This window comes from Falco naumanni, chromosome 17 (assembly GCF_017639655.2).
Source record: "Falco naumanni isolate bFalNau1 chromosome 17, bFalNau1.pat, whole genome shotgun sequence".
Lineage (NCBI taxonomy): Eukaryota > Metazoa > Chordata > Aves > Falconiformes > Falconidae > Falco > Falco naumanni.
The window spans coordinates 4,765,580-4,780,443 of record NC_054070.1 but is presented as its reverse complement, the minus strand read 5'-3'; the positions used below and the strand labels follow the sequence as shown (position 1 = coordinate 4,780,443).

General features: G+C 50.2%; 1 protein-coding gene across 3 annotated transcripts; it reads right to left on the bottom strand.

The window, feature by feature from the left end:
* Positions 1–417: 417 nt before the first annotated feature.
* Positions 418–14,775, bottom strand: MAPK13 (mitogen-activated protein kinase 13). 3 transcript variants are annotated; one of them, XM_040616711.1, is made up of 14 exons: positions 14,213–14,775; positions 13,315–13,456; positions 12,237–13,176; positions 8,341–8,470; positions 7,912–7,970; positions 6,696–6,804; positions 5,627–5,656; positions 5,153–5,200; positions 4,072–4,186; positions 3,619–3,690; positions 3,021–3,100; positions 2,484–2,562; positions 1,034–1,210; positions 418–708 (listed from the first exon to the last, which is right to left on the bottom strand). In XM_040616711.1, exons 3-14 carry the CDS (start codon positions 12,353–12,355, stop codon positions 629–631), a joined length of 1,098 nt encoding a protein of 365 aa, XP_040472645.1. In that variant the 5' UTR covers positions 12,356–13,176; positions 13,315–13,456; positions 14,213–14,775; the 3' UTR covers positions 418–628. The 3 variants fall into 3 exon arrangements, with proteins under 3 accessions (XP_040472645.1, XP_040472646.1, XP_040472648.1); XM_040616712.1 differs by lacking the exon at positions 13,315–13,456; XM_040616714.1 differs by lacking the exons at positions 12,237–13,176; positions 13,315–13,456; positions 14,213–14,775 and adding an exon at positions 8,972–11,032.
* Positions 14,776–14,864: the final 89 nt, after the last annotated feature.

Here is a 14,864-nt window from a genome sequence, read left to right as displayed (position 1 = left end):
AAGAGGAGGCAGCAGGTGTCCAGAGGGGGAAGGACCATAGCAGGGAGGTGTGTGGATAGCAAGAGTCTGGAGCTGCTCTGAACACAGACTGATCCCATGATCAACTGGATTCCCATGGTGTCCTGGAGCCGTCATCATCCCAGCCACCTCACCGTGCAGGATGTTGTTTTGACTGCTCAGGGAAAGGGGAAGCACTCATAGATTGGATAAAGTCTTGTTATGCTGAACTTCACTATTTCTGATCGTTTTGCTTGGGATTCAATTCCCAGACAATTTTACCTTTTTCTTTGCCTTATCCATAATTAATGTACTAAAACTCTGTGCTTGGAAAGACTAATGAGAAAGGGAGCATGAAATCCTTGCTCTCTCAAGTGGACAAATATGGAAAAAAAGGAACACCAGGTAAAATTCTCCCACTTCAAGTTTCAATGAGGATATATTTATCTTTTGTGTTGAAAACTGTTTGGGGTGCTTCCCCCTTTAGTAGAACAAAGTCCAACGCCCACAGCACGGTGGCAGCAGGCAGAGAAGTCCCACAGGCCAAACAATGGCCACCAGCAAGGCAGCGCGCCGTAAATCCAATCCATCATCCAGGAGAAACGAATCCCAGCCATAGCCGCACCGCCTGCTATAATGACATCCCGCTTCGCTTCTTTGAGTCCTTTCGCGCAATGGGACTGAAGGACAAGATCTCCTTGTAAATATGCTCTTGAAAAACAGAACAGAATAACCATGAATGCGTGATCTTAGGGGACATAAATGAAAGCTCAAATTTTGTATGTGCAGAGAGGAGGTATTCAGTGGGGAGGGTATGGCAAGTACAAGGTGGAAGAGATAGACAAAGCAGAGAGGTGAGAAAAGTCTGCCTGGAGGGCTGGGGGGATTCTTTGCTGCCCGCATTAAAGCAAGAGCAAGGCAAGGGAGATGTGCCCCAACAGGCAACCACAGCCTCCCTCAGCACATGCACAGGAAAGAGAGAGGAGTAGGGAAGTCCTGTGCTGACAGGGAACTTCAAAGAAGATAAATTTCTTACTTCTCCACTCATTTATCGAAAGCTTTTCGTGTTCCAGAGAATCATCGTAGGACTGTTGCGCTTCCGTTTCCTCTTCGACGTCTCGGAACTGGTCAAAATAGGGGTGAGCCAGCGCCTCCGTCGCTGTAAGACGCTTTTCCACATCAAGCTGCAACATCTTGTCGAGCAGGTCCACAGCTGCAGAAGAGAGGAACAGGGGTAAGCAAGGCATGCCGGGGAACAGGCACCCTGTGCACGAACCCTGCAGGTGATGGGACCAGTGTTTCCAGTGCTACATCTCCAGACCTGAAAACAAAAGAGATTCCTCAACCTAGCCAAGGTAGCTCCTGTCAGCGGGGATGCAACGCCTGCCCAGCAGCAGCCTCAGGGAGCTCTTGCCAACAGAGCTGGAGGTGTAAATTGTGCAGAAAGAACAAATTAGTCTTGAATAAACCTTGCTGCACAGATGGGGCTGCGAGAACATAAAGAGCAAACCAATAACATCAAGATATTTTTCAGTTTTAATCATTTGCTTTCACTGTGACCCCTGCAACTCAAAGTAATCTTAACATGAGTAATCTATACAGAAATCTATACATCCCTGGTAAACAGGAAGGCAGGAAATTCAGCTCCTGACTAGTCTGCCAGCCCCGTTCCCCCTTGGTTTTAATGTCTTAATGCTTTCTTTTAGAAGAGTTTTGCTTGCTGTCACCACTAATCTACTTGGGAAAAGAGCTCCTTGCAAGAGATCAATTTTTACCCTGAAAACTGCACATCTCAGCTGCCTGTTTCATATCAATAGATCCAGGTGTTCAACAAACCATTAGGATCTAAGGTTTACTGTGGAAAAAAAAAAAATTACCAGAGAGGACCGTGGGGCTCTCTCAGCACTTTACCAAGACCTATGATGCCTCAGATGTGGCGCTGGGAGATAACAATGAACAAAGAAGAGGTGGTTTGTCCATCTAAATGCTACTGATCATATCACCTGCTGGGCTACAAGCAACAACCTCTGGAAGCCAGTATCAGCCAAAATTCATCCTAACTCTCATACCAAGTGGAGCCAATATGTGCAACTGTCCTAATCCCACAATTTGCATCCCAGAACCTAGACATCCCGTTATATCCAGCACCCACCATCTTCTGGCTCACTGACACAACAGTCAGAAGTTTCTCTCTTCCTTCAAATATTGTGTGTTATGGGCTGTGCCATTTTAGAATAAAAAGCAAGGAAAAAGAAAGAAGTAAATGGCCAAGAACAGCAGAACATTGCCATGGTAATGCAAATAAAGAATTGTTTTGCTTTTAGTTCACACATATTTGTCCTGGGGAGGGGCAGGGGCACAAGCTGCAAGGGAGAAAGTAGCAAGAAATTAAGAGAAAGAAGAGAGATAAGAATTGAGCTGTCACAGTCAGCCTGACTCCTTTCCAGCTGTGAAAACTCACGAGAAACAGTGGGACATTGACTTACCCTGAGGATTGGCTTTGGGGAAAAGCACAGACAAATCCTTCTTGGGGATTTTAGGAAGGGATTTGATATAATTCTTTGCCTGAAAGAGAAAGGAAAGCACATTCACTGCACATGAACGAGAGGGCTGTGAAATGCAGCTCTTGGGTCTCACAGCTCAGAGAAGCAAAGGCAAAAGAAGAGAACAGCGAATCATCCCAGATGTCACGTTTCAGTGGCCAGTATGCAAGGAACTATTTTCATCCACTGAAATACAGAAATATTGCTGCTTTAAGGGCCAAACTGGGCAACGGAGGAGGCTGGTAGTTTGCTGGGGCATCAGACACCTCACCCAGGAGTCCCTGCAATCCACACCCGTTCCCAACGCAACACCAAATCCATCAGATGTGCCACTAGCAAAGAGAAGCATCTTCCTTGCCAAGGGGAAAAGACTGCCGTGGCTGCAAAAGCAGCGCCTCCCCCATCTCAAAGACATGGTTAACATGACCAGGTTAACCTCTCCCCGCCAGCGGGACCTGAAGTCGCAGTGAACTTTCTTACCGCTTTGTCCTCCAGCTTCTCCACGAAGTCTTCTCCAGGATGCCCCGTCACTTTCAGGATCTGAGTCAGCTGGTCCAGGTCTGGCAGGCTGCGTTAAGGATCACACATCTAGGAGCGAGCCCTGGACCTACCCCCCGCGCCGGGGTGGCTGGAGAGCCCGAGGACCCCGGGGAGCTACAAGTAGGTTATGATACAAACCTAACAGAGCCACACAAGCAGAGGCTCATTAGACTGGCAAGAAGAGCTCCAAGGGTCGTTTATCATCAATGGATAATTTTGCTGGCACAACTCTGCCAGGGCATATGCCCGCAGGCTGTGGGGATACACAAGGGTTTGGGGACAGAGCTATGGCCACAGAAGGTTAGGCTGCTGACGTAGAGCACCCGTGGCCAGCACACAGGGGTATTTCTAAGGGGAGCTTAGCCCCCCTCCCATCTTCTCCCCATTTTCCTCACCAAAAAGACTGGTCCCTGCGATTACCTCCTGGAAAACCACACTGACACCTATTTTTCTCCTAGCCTCATTCATAAAAGCCCTTTCACACACACCAAGAATTATTACTCCCTCCCCAGGGAAAAGGTTCAGCTTGAAAGGATACAGTCTTTTCCTTTAAACAGCGTTTTCCCAGTCAGCATTTCTGCCATGATACAGCCAATAGACCAGATATCCACTGTCCAGAGAAAAAAAAGGAGGATATAAAAAAAAATTAAAAAGACAGTAAAAAGGCAGCAATGATTGCAGGGGCTGTTGCTTGCTTTGTTGCCTGCAGCAGGCACTGATTGAAGTTTCACTCCCGTTTTCCACCCTCTCCTGTTCTTTCTGCACTGCTAAAAATCCACACATTCATCATTTCCCACAGGCACTAGCTCGGGGAGCCCTGTGACAGCCCTGGGACTCGCTCTGCTCCAGGGAACACTGATGACAAAGATGAAAAGTGATGACAAAGATGAAAAGCATCTGGAGGATTACGTACGATTTGACCCAGGCATGACAGCGGGATCCCCACATGCTCGTCACCGGACAGTCACACCACCGAAGCAAGGCAGCTCACCTGTCTGGTTGTAGTGCATCCAGTTGAGAATGACTTCAGGGGCTCTGTACCAGCGCGTAACCACGTAGCCGGTCATTTCAGCATCAGCGTGTCTGGCCAAGCCGAAATCCAAGATCTGCAGTTGACCAAAGGGAGAGGGAGAAGGAAGGGCAGGAAAGAAAAGAAAAATCCTACAGGCAAGTGAGAATCTACTTCTAAGAGGAAACGAAGCGGATCCGATCAGATAACGACAAAGCTCCAACTACACCACAGCCACCCACGGGACAGTTCAACGAACTGACAGGTTTGTCTTAATTCCAACCGTGAATTGCAAGTTGGCTGCAAAACCAGTTGTCATGCGAAGGCCCTGCCGAAAGGCTCAGTGCTGCATGCTACCCGGAAGGTCACTTCCTTTCTTAAAGCTTAAGTTTCAACTCCAACGGCTTTATTTAATGGTGTCGGTCTATAACTTGGCAGCAAAGGCATGCTCCCAGGCCACCACGACTCACCCTTCCCTATAAAAACACCTTGCAGCTGACAGGGCACAGCCTCTCGCTCGGTACGGGAGATGAACATAGCTTGGCCCAACCTTTACAGGCAACAGAGCCATGCCCTGTAATATACATTACAGAAAAGCACTGTATAGAAACGTATATAATGTCATATACATTACTAGAGCACCGCAGCAGGGAGCTGCTAGCAAAACCTTCAGAGCCATACTGAAAATAAGGTCTGGAATCACAACCGTCACATCAATGAGAACCAAAGGGCAGCTGTGATTCAGTCCAGTTATCCTTCAGGGATCGTTCACCGAACGCAAGTATTGCTCAGCAGCATTGAATTGATTTAGGAAGTCGTTACGAACTGCCGTGCCACAGGAATTACGGCGACAGGATGTTCATTCCAAGGCTTAGACCCTGAGTCAGCAAGTTACATCAGCAGGTGAGGATTTCTCAGCGCCTGCAATCGCCGAGTAATGAAACACCTCGAATCAAGTCTTGGAAGGCAAGAGGAAACATGAGGGTGCCAAATTCCTGCTGGCAGAGCAGTTCCTCTACAATCTGATATCCTACGTGCTACAAAGTGGTGCTTTTCCACCTACCTTTAGCTGACAGTCCTCATTCACAGCCAGGTTGCCTGGCTTCAGGTCCTACAAAAGACAAGAGCAGAATAATAAGGAAGTTTTGAGTTGCCACACATCAACAGGAGCCTCAGCCAAACCTCTGCTCGCCTTTGATGGGGCCCCATAACATCCCAAGTCCAGTGTCAATACCCCAATGACACCACGCCTGCTAGACTGTACAGTTTTAGGTTATTATTTCTCTTTCCGCAACTGTCTTAATTCAAAAAGCATCATAAAATGCTTCTTAGCTCATCAGAAAATACAGCATTTCCTCAAAATGCTGCATAAATGAGCAAATCCAAACACATCCAGTGTGTAGGAGGGAGAAGAGAGAAGACGCCAGGGAGACTTTAGAGCAGACAAGATTACTAGAGAAACAGTTATTAACTTTACGACCAAGCTGTGTTTCTCCTAAACTGACAAAAATCAGAGTAAAGGTGCACATGAACTTACCCTGTGGACGATGCCAGCGGAATGAATATACTGCAATAAAAAGAGGAGCCACAATGTGATCACCAGCAGACAAGACTTTCTGTTCTCCAGTAGAGAAACAAGAGCTACAAACAAGAACTTGCTGAGAACACAACTCTGCAGCCTGCTGCAGGTCCCCAGCCCCAGGGCACCGGTTGGAAAAGAAATCTCTACATGGAAATTCTGACAGGATTTGCAAGGATATTGCCAGTCTAAAGAAGAGGCATAGAGCAGAGGAGGAGGTATGGAGCAATCGTTCCTTAGAGCAAGCACATGAATAGTTTCAAACTCTCAAAAGCATCAGGATTACAGGTAGAAACGTGGCCAGTCAATGACACCAAATCTTTGTCATTTTGGGTGTTAAACCATGTGAAAAATCTCTCATCATTAAAACACAAAATGGTAAGAACCGACTACAAGCCTGTTATCACACCAGTCAAACCTTCTGTGTGTTCTTCCTCCTTTATTTAAACTCAAGATAACAGTGATCTGGGAAAAGGTGTTATTAAGGGCAGCTCATTAATGCCTGTAAGTCACTGACTCCAGCTGAAGAATGCCACAGAGGGCAGCATTAAGACATCTCGACATCCCAGGGCTTGCAGGGATTGCTGTCTACTCTCCCAAAGCCAGTTACAGCGTCTTTCCTTGTTCTTTTGTTCTATTTTGTTCTATTGAATAGAACATCATTTCTTCCACCTTCTCCCGAGAGCCTCCCTTAGGAACTCAGCAGAAGCTCCCGTTGCTACCAGCCTCTGACTTTCTACGCAGTTTTGCTGCTCAGGGTTTTGGCAAGTCGAAGAGTGACGTGTCTGCTGCCGTGGAAAAACCACCGCAAGGTCTATGGCTGCTGATTGCTTCCATACCCGACTGACTGATGCCAACAAGCAGTCATTTCATTGATGTGTACTGGAAGAAGGATTTGTTCTCAGGGGATGCCATAAACCACCAAATCTTCCTGCACAGCCTCAGAAGGGGGTTTAGTTATGGTCAACCCAGAGGTGATGTGTAGAGGAGACACGGGGAGTCACTAAACTCCTCCAGACCCACCTACCTTCAGCCCTTTCAGCATTTGGTAGACCAGGTACTGGATCTTTTCATCACTGAATTCATGTCCCATGATCTTTTGTAAATCTGTCCGCATGTATGGCATCACCAGGTAGCTAAAAGGCAGTAAGACAAGGCCCTGAGTCTAGAAGAAAGATACAGGGAAGCAGGCTAGCCTTGTTCTCACTTTGGGCTTGCTTTGGCCTTTTTTGGCTGCGTGCTGTAACGAAGATGAGTAGTTGTGACAGCGTTCCTGACTAACCAGCAGAGCCTGCAGTGATGCTGGGATTTCAACCTGCTCTGAAAGGTGCTCTTTCTCCTCCCCTTAAACTGGCTATCTGACATCAAGGAAGAATAATCTTCCAAACTTAAACAATCCTGAGCTAGTTTACTTTAGACCTCAAGTGATGGTCAGTTCCAGATGGCCTGACACCATCCGGGAGTGGAAACATCTTGCACAGCTTTAAAGAGTCTTGCAAAACTGCTGCATTGGCTCCCAAATTTAATTTTTGTAACGTTCCCCGGCCCTAAGAAGACAACATCTAGCTTCCTTCAGTCTTCAGCCTGCCTGCTGAGAGTGCTAATTAGTTGACGGTCTTCCAGCAGGAATCTGAGAACCTTCAAACACTTTTTCCTGCAGGCTGCTAAATACCCAGCCAGCAGCCAAAAACCCAACCCAGCCGCACGCTGCTCGTGCCCAGGGATGGGGAAGAGAAAACGACTTGTCCAACCTGATCATCAAACACTGAGGGAAATGCCAAAAACAAACAAAAAAGAGCAGCCGGAATCAACAGGAAAAGAAAGGCAGATTTAAAAATTCTCAGTTTTATGACCCTAGGGCCTGTCAAACGATATTTCTCCCATTCTGAGCGCAGCCTCTTAGCTCGGCAGACACACATTGGCACGGATCATGCTACATGTGATATGCCACGGAATACAACGACTCTTTGTTACATACATTGGTCCATATATACCGTGTTCTCCCAGCAGTGAGCACGGCACGGCGTGGGATCTGTTTATGTACCCTGGGTGTTTTAGCCATGGGAACTGACTTGTGCTTTTGACTCTCCTTGGTTTTGGGGATGTCTGGCTTTAGCCTGGCTCTTTTTCAACTCAGTCTGTTGGACTGCACCCCAGCCTGATCTGTTACCCTGCTGCTAAGTCACAGGTGTCTCTGGCCAATGCCTGAGTCTAGGTAGAGGGAATGCAAATTCCAAACTTACAAGTCCTGGAATCCCTGGTAGGAGGTGGCAGAGGTGAAGACATCAAGCAGCCCAATGACCTGGTGAGAAGAGAAGTGCACGTTTAAACCTGGAAAGCATTTGCCGTGCACATGGGACTCAGGTAGCAGCCCTCCCTTCGCACGCGCACACGGGTGAGCACCGAGAACTCCATCTGAGGAATCCGAGGACTCCTCGCTATGCTGCTTTTCCTCTTACTAATACACGGGAGTACCCATTACACATCGGTTTCAACCAGGTGCCAACTGGGTGCAGCAGACAGACAGCAGTTAAACCCCAGGACTGCCTGCACGTGCCAAATGTCAGGGCCTCTCAATTAAAACAAAGGTGATGCCACCAGAAAAGACTTGCTCCCAGGTGGCAGGGAAATCCCCCTTGTTTCAGCAGGAGAGGAAAGAAATGAGTACTTACGTTCTCGTGTTGCATGTGCTTCAACAGCATGAGCTCTCTGTACGCTCGCTTGGCAAAGATCTCTGACTGGAACGGGCGGCAGAGCTTCTTGATAGCCACCTTCTCCCCTGTCTTCTTGTCTACGGCTGAGCTGTGGCAGACAAAAATCAGTTCTGCTGTCAGCAGTATGTTTTAACAAAGTTTGCGATAGCCAAGGTCTTCTAGAAAAGAGCTAATTCCACAGCTCGCAGAGGAACGGCAAAGGGCCCTTGAGAAACCCAGCGGAGCCCTGCACATGCAGATGCCACCCTGTATGACCACTGCATGACCAATGTGTGACAGCGCAGACCACTGCCCGCGCTCTTTGGAGGACTAGGTGGGATACCAAACAACGTATCAGCGGCTCGTTGTTGTTCCCCTTAACCTGCAGAGGTGAGCTGGAGCTAACAGAGCCGTGAGAAGAGGGCAACACAAATGGTTAAAGGTCAGGGTTAGTTGTAACTCTGCCCTCTCCTTCCCTAACGCAGAGGCAGAAGGGAATAAATCATTTTCTGCTCTGCCAGCTGCCTGGAGGTTGCTGTCTTAAGTCTTCTAGAGTGACGACTAGATGCCACGCAATGAAAATCCAGGCTTCTGGAATTAATTCACCCACATTCCGGATCTTTGATGCTGCATGTATGCTTCCGCGTAAAAGCAGGTTTGGTTGAAAATGAGAGTCTTTCGTAAAGCTAATGAAGAGATGGTACAACAGCCGCTGCTGGAGACGTGACGTGTTATTCCCTCTGGTCACATTTGCTGTTTGTGGCTGGATAGGGTGATCCTGCGACACTTTCTCTGCTTCTAGGAGCTCTTTGATCAGATTGTGAAGGAGGCCCCAGGTTTCACCAGAGAAGAAGGGGGTCAGGGGGGTCCCCAGGCAAAGATCGCTGTAATTCGGGATGCTTGGTGGTGTTTTCCAGGGGGGGTCTCAGTGCACCCCATTACACATTGGTGCCTCAACCCCTCCTTGACCGAGAGGCAAACAGATGAAGAAAGGGTTCTCCTTTCCCAGAGCAGTTCCCACAGCTTTGTAAACCCTCATCTCATCTCCCGAGGAGATGGAAGTGCTATAAATCGGCACATTCCATCCCACAGCTTTTGGTAACCCAGCCCACGTGAATGCTGCCTTCCTTCTCCAAAGGGATGCACGATTCTCCCTGTCACAGTCCCCAGCCACCACTTCTTCCTTGAGGCTCCCAGGGGACCCGAGACAGGGAAAGGCAGGTACAACAATGCTGCAAAGCAATGTCACCATGACCTCCAGGGCCACCGCTCAGAGGCAAGACGTGATAAACAAACAGGGAAACACCACCTGTACTAACACGATCAAACGGTGCATTTTGCTGAGTTTAGGGCCAATTGCAACAGGGAAGGTGGGAATATCCCGCTCCGCGTGGCTTTCCCTTTGGCTCAGTGCTGAGGAGGGGCTATCAGTTCCTCGCTGCAAATCTGGGAAGTCTCTTGCCCAGCTTGTTTCGATTGCCAGCCACAAGCCATCAGTTGTGGTGTGTCCTTTGGCAGTCTGGGCTATCAACAGCTCTCACCAACCTCCCCCGTACCGCTGGGCAATCTCCCTGCCCGTGGCCACTAAGGTCCCTTCCAGTTGCTTTAAGTTGTGCATAATGAGAGCAAAAAACATCCTTTGGGAGCTTTGGTATGGCGGCGATTTCATTGAATGCATTCAGCCAGGAAAACCAAATGAAGCGCAGGAACAGCTACACGAGGCAGCTTCAGCACCGAAGACGTCTTTAGGAGGACAGTGGAGAGTTGTCTCAGTTTCAGGTCTTCAGCAGGTGTTGGCAGAGCGGACAGCACAGCGTCAAGTTTTCCAAGGAGCCAGGGAAATAAGAGGAAGGTCTGTCGGACCAGATAGTCAAACAGCTTCTGCAGAATTCAAGGCAGATTCCCTAATCGGAGGGTGCATGTTCTTATCTGCCTGCCCAGCTGCTGGTCCCACCACCCATCTGCGCCCCCCCCCCCCCATCACAGGAGAGGTGGGGGATGAAGCTGCAGCCTGCCCAGCGCCACCAGCGCTACTTCCAGCCCTGCCGTGAGGCACAGCCCAGAGTCAGTTCAGCTGAAGCAACTGGGAGAGCCCACCGCATCCTTCCCGGCACAGGCTTCCCGAGCTCTGAAGTTCGGAACCAGACCGGCAGGCAGAGCTGTGGCCCTGCTTTAGCTGGCAGGGATCCCCAGACCAGCGCTGGAGGGGGCAGAAGACACTTTTCCACAACGACACGCAGCTGGAAGCCAAATCGCTACAAATTTTGACAGAATTAAGAAAGGAGGAAACACGTCTTTGCTGGTTTTCCCGAGTTAGTTTCTCAGCTGCTCAGGGTGGAAAAGCCAGCAGATAGGAAAGCTTCCCAGCAATTCCCAGCAGAGGACAGCAAATCCTAACTCCACATGCTTCCACCTCTGCTGTGCACAGGAGTCAGCACCAAGCCCTTCCTGCTGAGCACGGTCCAGGCCATACCACCAGCACCTCCCTGGATCCCTGGGCTGCTCTAACACGCATCCCTCTCGCCCCCAGACCTCCAGAGCAGCCAAGACTTTCCCAGGGACCTGTAAAAGATTTGTTGGTGTTTGGTTTTTGCTGGTGGGCAAGGAAGCTTTGGAAGGATTTATCTTTCCCTGGGTTTTTGGGGGTTTTTTTGGGGGGGTTTTTTTGGTTTGTTTTTTTTGTTGTTGTTGTTGTTTTTTGGGTTTTTTTGTCCCGCCTTTATTTTCTTTTAGTCTTCCTGCCTGCCTTTATGATAAAACCCAGAAAAGACTGTACAAATGTGGGGAAAAAAAAAAAGTCAAGTTTAGACTTGCCTGATTTTGCAGGACTCATTTAAGCATCTCAGAAGCTTAAATGCACCTGGACAGCAGAGCGGGGAAAGGCAGCACCGGGTGCCTCTCGGTGAGCCCAGGGGACAAGGGCAGCACCCAGGCCGCAGGGTTTCAGATCTGTGCTGCAACAGCCAGCAGACAGACTTTGCCCAACACCTACACAAGGGGACACACCTTCTTCTTTTTATTTTCTTAGCTCTGTGTGTTATGAAACAAGGTCTCCCTTCAGATCCTATCAAAGTGCTGCTTCGTACTTCACCTTTCAAAAACTCGCCCGTCTCCTCCAGCTTGCCAATGTAAACCAAGCAAGGTCTGACTTCTACAGACACCTTCGCCCAGCTGATTTAATTATCGACAGCTCGTGCTGCTCTCTCATAGCTTGAGGATTATCATCAGCCGGGAAGGAAGTCCCAGCCTGTTACCGATCCTGGTTTACAATAATTTCTATTTTATGATTTCAAGGAAGCAGCACCCAGGTGGGAGCGGTATCATCCAGCTCCTTTCCCCAGGCAGCCCAGCGTGTGCTGCCTGGGACTAAGCACCAGGGACATGCTGCAGAGGACACGCTGCAGCCACCCCTGCCCCAGCACCCACCTCTGATACCACCTTGCTTGCAGGCACCCCGTTATTTCCCCCCCCCCCCGCTTCGCTACCAGACAGAAACCTTAATGCAAGCTGCAGACCAAGGTAGCTCAAAAGCTGCCTGACCCCCAACGCCGAGGTGGCAGCCCACGTTGTCCCACGGCACCCGGAAGCCCTGCCTAGCCGGTCCATGAGCTGCTGCCCAGGGACGCCCACCGAGGTGAGCTGGATGGGAGCTTTAACGGGAGCACCCCCCTCTCTGCCCACCCAGGGCGACCACAGGAGGAAACGTCTCAGCTTCTGCGAGTGACCTCTGTGCTGCCCGCGCCAGGAGGCAAACCGCCTTCATCACTCATGCAAATGTCCTTTCCTAATGGAGGGGTGCACCCAAGCACCTCCTCGTTTCCCCCCCCAGGCGTGATACTTTAAACACCCCCAGCTCGCCCCACGACCCCACTCACCACACCGATCCGTAGGCTCCAGACCCCACCGGGTGAAGGGAGGTGTATCTCCTGGGCAGCTCCCAGAGCGTTTTGTTCACCTCCTGTCTGTAAAAGCCTCTTCTCCTTGCGATGTTCATCGCCCGGTGGGTGCGGGACTGCCACCCCCCCAGAGTACTGGAGTACGGGAGGGCTTCTGGGGTGAGAGCAGGACAGTGAGGCCTCCTGTGCTGGTGAAAAAGGCTCTAGCGAGTTTCCTTCTCCGTTTTCAGCCGTTGCAAGAAGGGACATGTCTTTTGGCCCTCCTCCCTCCGCCTCCACATTGGCAGAGGCGAGGCATCAGGCTTCCCGACACGCCTCGATCTTGTGCAGGTGCCTCTGGACTCTGCCACTGGAGCCAGCCCCGCGGCAGGCACACCTCCACCAGCGTCACCCACAGCTCTGGCTCCCCTGCTTCCAGCGGGTCACCAGCTGAGAAATGTCCTCGTGGGGCTTGGAGAGGGTCTCGTGAAATCCCCGCTCTGAACAAGCGGATGAGTAAGGGCTCGTCGAGCTGGGGAATCTGGGGGACAAGCCACAGCGCCTCATCAGACAAGCGGGGACATTCTTCTTCCCAGCTGACGGAGGACAGCTCCAGGCTCGTGATGGAGGACACCAGGGGGTCACATCCACAGAAGAGCAAGGAAGCGGTGGGGATCTCCTGCGCCCGGATTCCCAGCGGAGCAGGGATGTGGCAGAAGCGGACTGAGGCTCTCCAGCTTCATCCAGGTGAGCGCAGCGAGGAGGTTCAGGAGCAGCCGTGAGCTGGGAACACCCCGAGAAGTGTTTGTGCCCCAGGCTTTGGTGGCTCTGGTCTCCTTTCCTGCAGCAGGTCTAACCCCTTCCCGGGTCTTCCTGGCCAGCACCGAGCCCAAGTCCATTCCTGTGCCTGCTGGGACCAGTCCAGGCCAGCACACCCAGCCTGCGGGAAGGTCCGTTCCCAGTAAGCAGAGAACACCTTGACATTTTGCTCCCAGCTGAGGTGGCTCAGGTGAGGCTCCCGCACAGGAGAGCTGCATCCAACACGCTTCCCGAAGGAAGTGACTAAGCTGCGCCTTACCGAGCCAGCCCAGCTGCTTCCACCGTGCTCTACCCTGCCAGCCCCCCACCCTGCCCGCGGCCTCTGCTCCTTCCAGACGCGGCACCTGCAAGGCTGTCCCCGCTCCGGGCGCGTCTGTGTGGCAGGATCAGAGCCAAAATACCTGATAAATTGGAATTATGGAAAACACCATCAGGGTTTTAGGGAAGATTCATTTTACCAGCTCACAGGGTAAGTATTAACATTGGCCCCTACGTTCTTCAAACAAACAGCTCTGTTCTAGAAAACGCAAACCAGGGGCAAGGCGCTACAGCAATTTTTTTAACCTCACTTATGCATGTATGTGTAAAAAAGCCCTGGCTATAGCGACAGCGCAGTCAGGAAATAAACTTTGGTTCTATAAATACACCTGTGAGCAAGAGGTGTTACAGCACAAACTCCGGGTACATAAGCAAACGTGTAACTCATTTGTTATTTTATGAACACAACTCTTGCTCAACTACGCGTGCACACGCCGGTAATCAGCACACAATTAAGGAGTTCTGAATATCTAGGGCATGTCTCGGCTGTAGAAAGATGAATTAATTCAAGTCACCGATTCAAATCGAATAGGAAACCTTGAGTCAAGCAATTTGATTTTGTACATGTAGTTTATTTTTCTTCCCAATTCAATTCTCACCGATTTTAATTTTTTGGGGGGTTTTTTGCTCATCAGGATATACCGTAACCAAGCACGTTCTGGAATTGTGTATCTCTGCTATTTTGGATTTTTTTTTTTCTCCCATAAAACAATAAATGCAGGTCCCGTTTGTTTTCCCCTCTCCTCTCAGTTTGTGCCGAGGGGAGCAGAAGGTGAAGGTAAGCAGGAAGGCCGCTTCCATGTAGCTGACGACACCCTTGCACTTCTCTATGTACTTACTCAAAGCAGCTGCTGCACTGCTGCGTGACCAGGGAGTGTGCACGCAGCGGAGATCAGCTGCCTGACCTGGACCGACGCCAACCACCTTGGTTTATCAAGGCCTGGGAAGTTCAGTTATCGAGGCTTTTTTAGGGTGAAGCACACAGCTTTGGTCAATCATTCTTCTGAGTGAATACAGAAGTCGGAAAATCTCCGCTACGGAGGGGGCACGACGCTCCTGCTCCCACAAACACCCTTCCACCATCAACTAGATGGCAGCTGAAGAGGAAAAAAAGATCACTTAAATAGCAAACACACACAAACCAGTACTACTGGGGAAGGGTCCCAGGTCTGGGCAAGTAGCAGAACACTGGCCTGTCGCGCTGACTAAGCGCTTCCAGATAGTAAACAGAAAACAGGAGTATTTTTTTCTGTGACCAGTACTCACAGTCAGACTCTAAGCTAGTTCTGTGGCAAAGAATTCACTGGGAACGAATACGGACACAAACCCAGCATCAGCAGATGGAGTCAGTCAACAAGCCACATGGCCTTGGTCATGACATGGGGTCAACAAGCCCCCCACCCCAGCGGCCACATGGAGGGTCCCCCACAACACGAGGGAGAGACTCACACTGGGCTAAACCCAACCCTTTAGTGCTAGAAGTACCATCAG

What these genes read in the sequence shown, in the direction of transcription:
- MAPK13 (XM_040616711.1), bottom strand. Translation starts at nt 12,355, where the DNA reads ATGAACATCGCAAGGAGAAGAGGCTTTTACAGACAGGAGGTGAACAAA. An exon ending in CCGCTGGCATCGTCCACAGG is followed by an intron (nt 5,201 to 5,626) that starts GTAAGTTCATGT and finishes TGTCTTTTGTAG; the next exon opens with GACCTGAAGCCAGGCAACCT. An exon ending in GATGCACTACAACCAGACAG is followed by an intron (nt 3,691 to 4,071) that starts GTGAGCTGCCTT and finishes TTCTCTGGACAG; the next exon opens with TGGATATCTGGTCTATTGGC.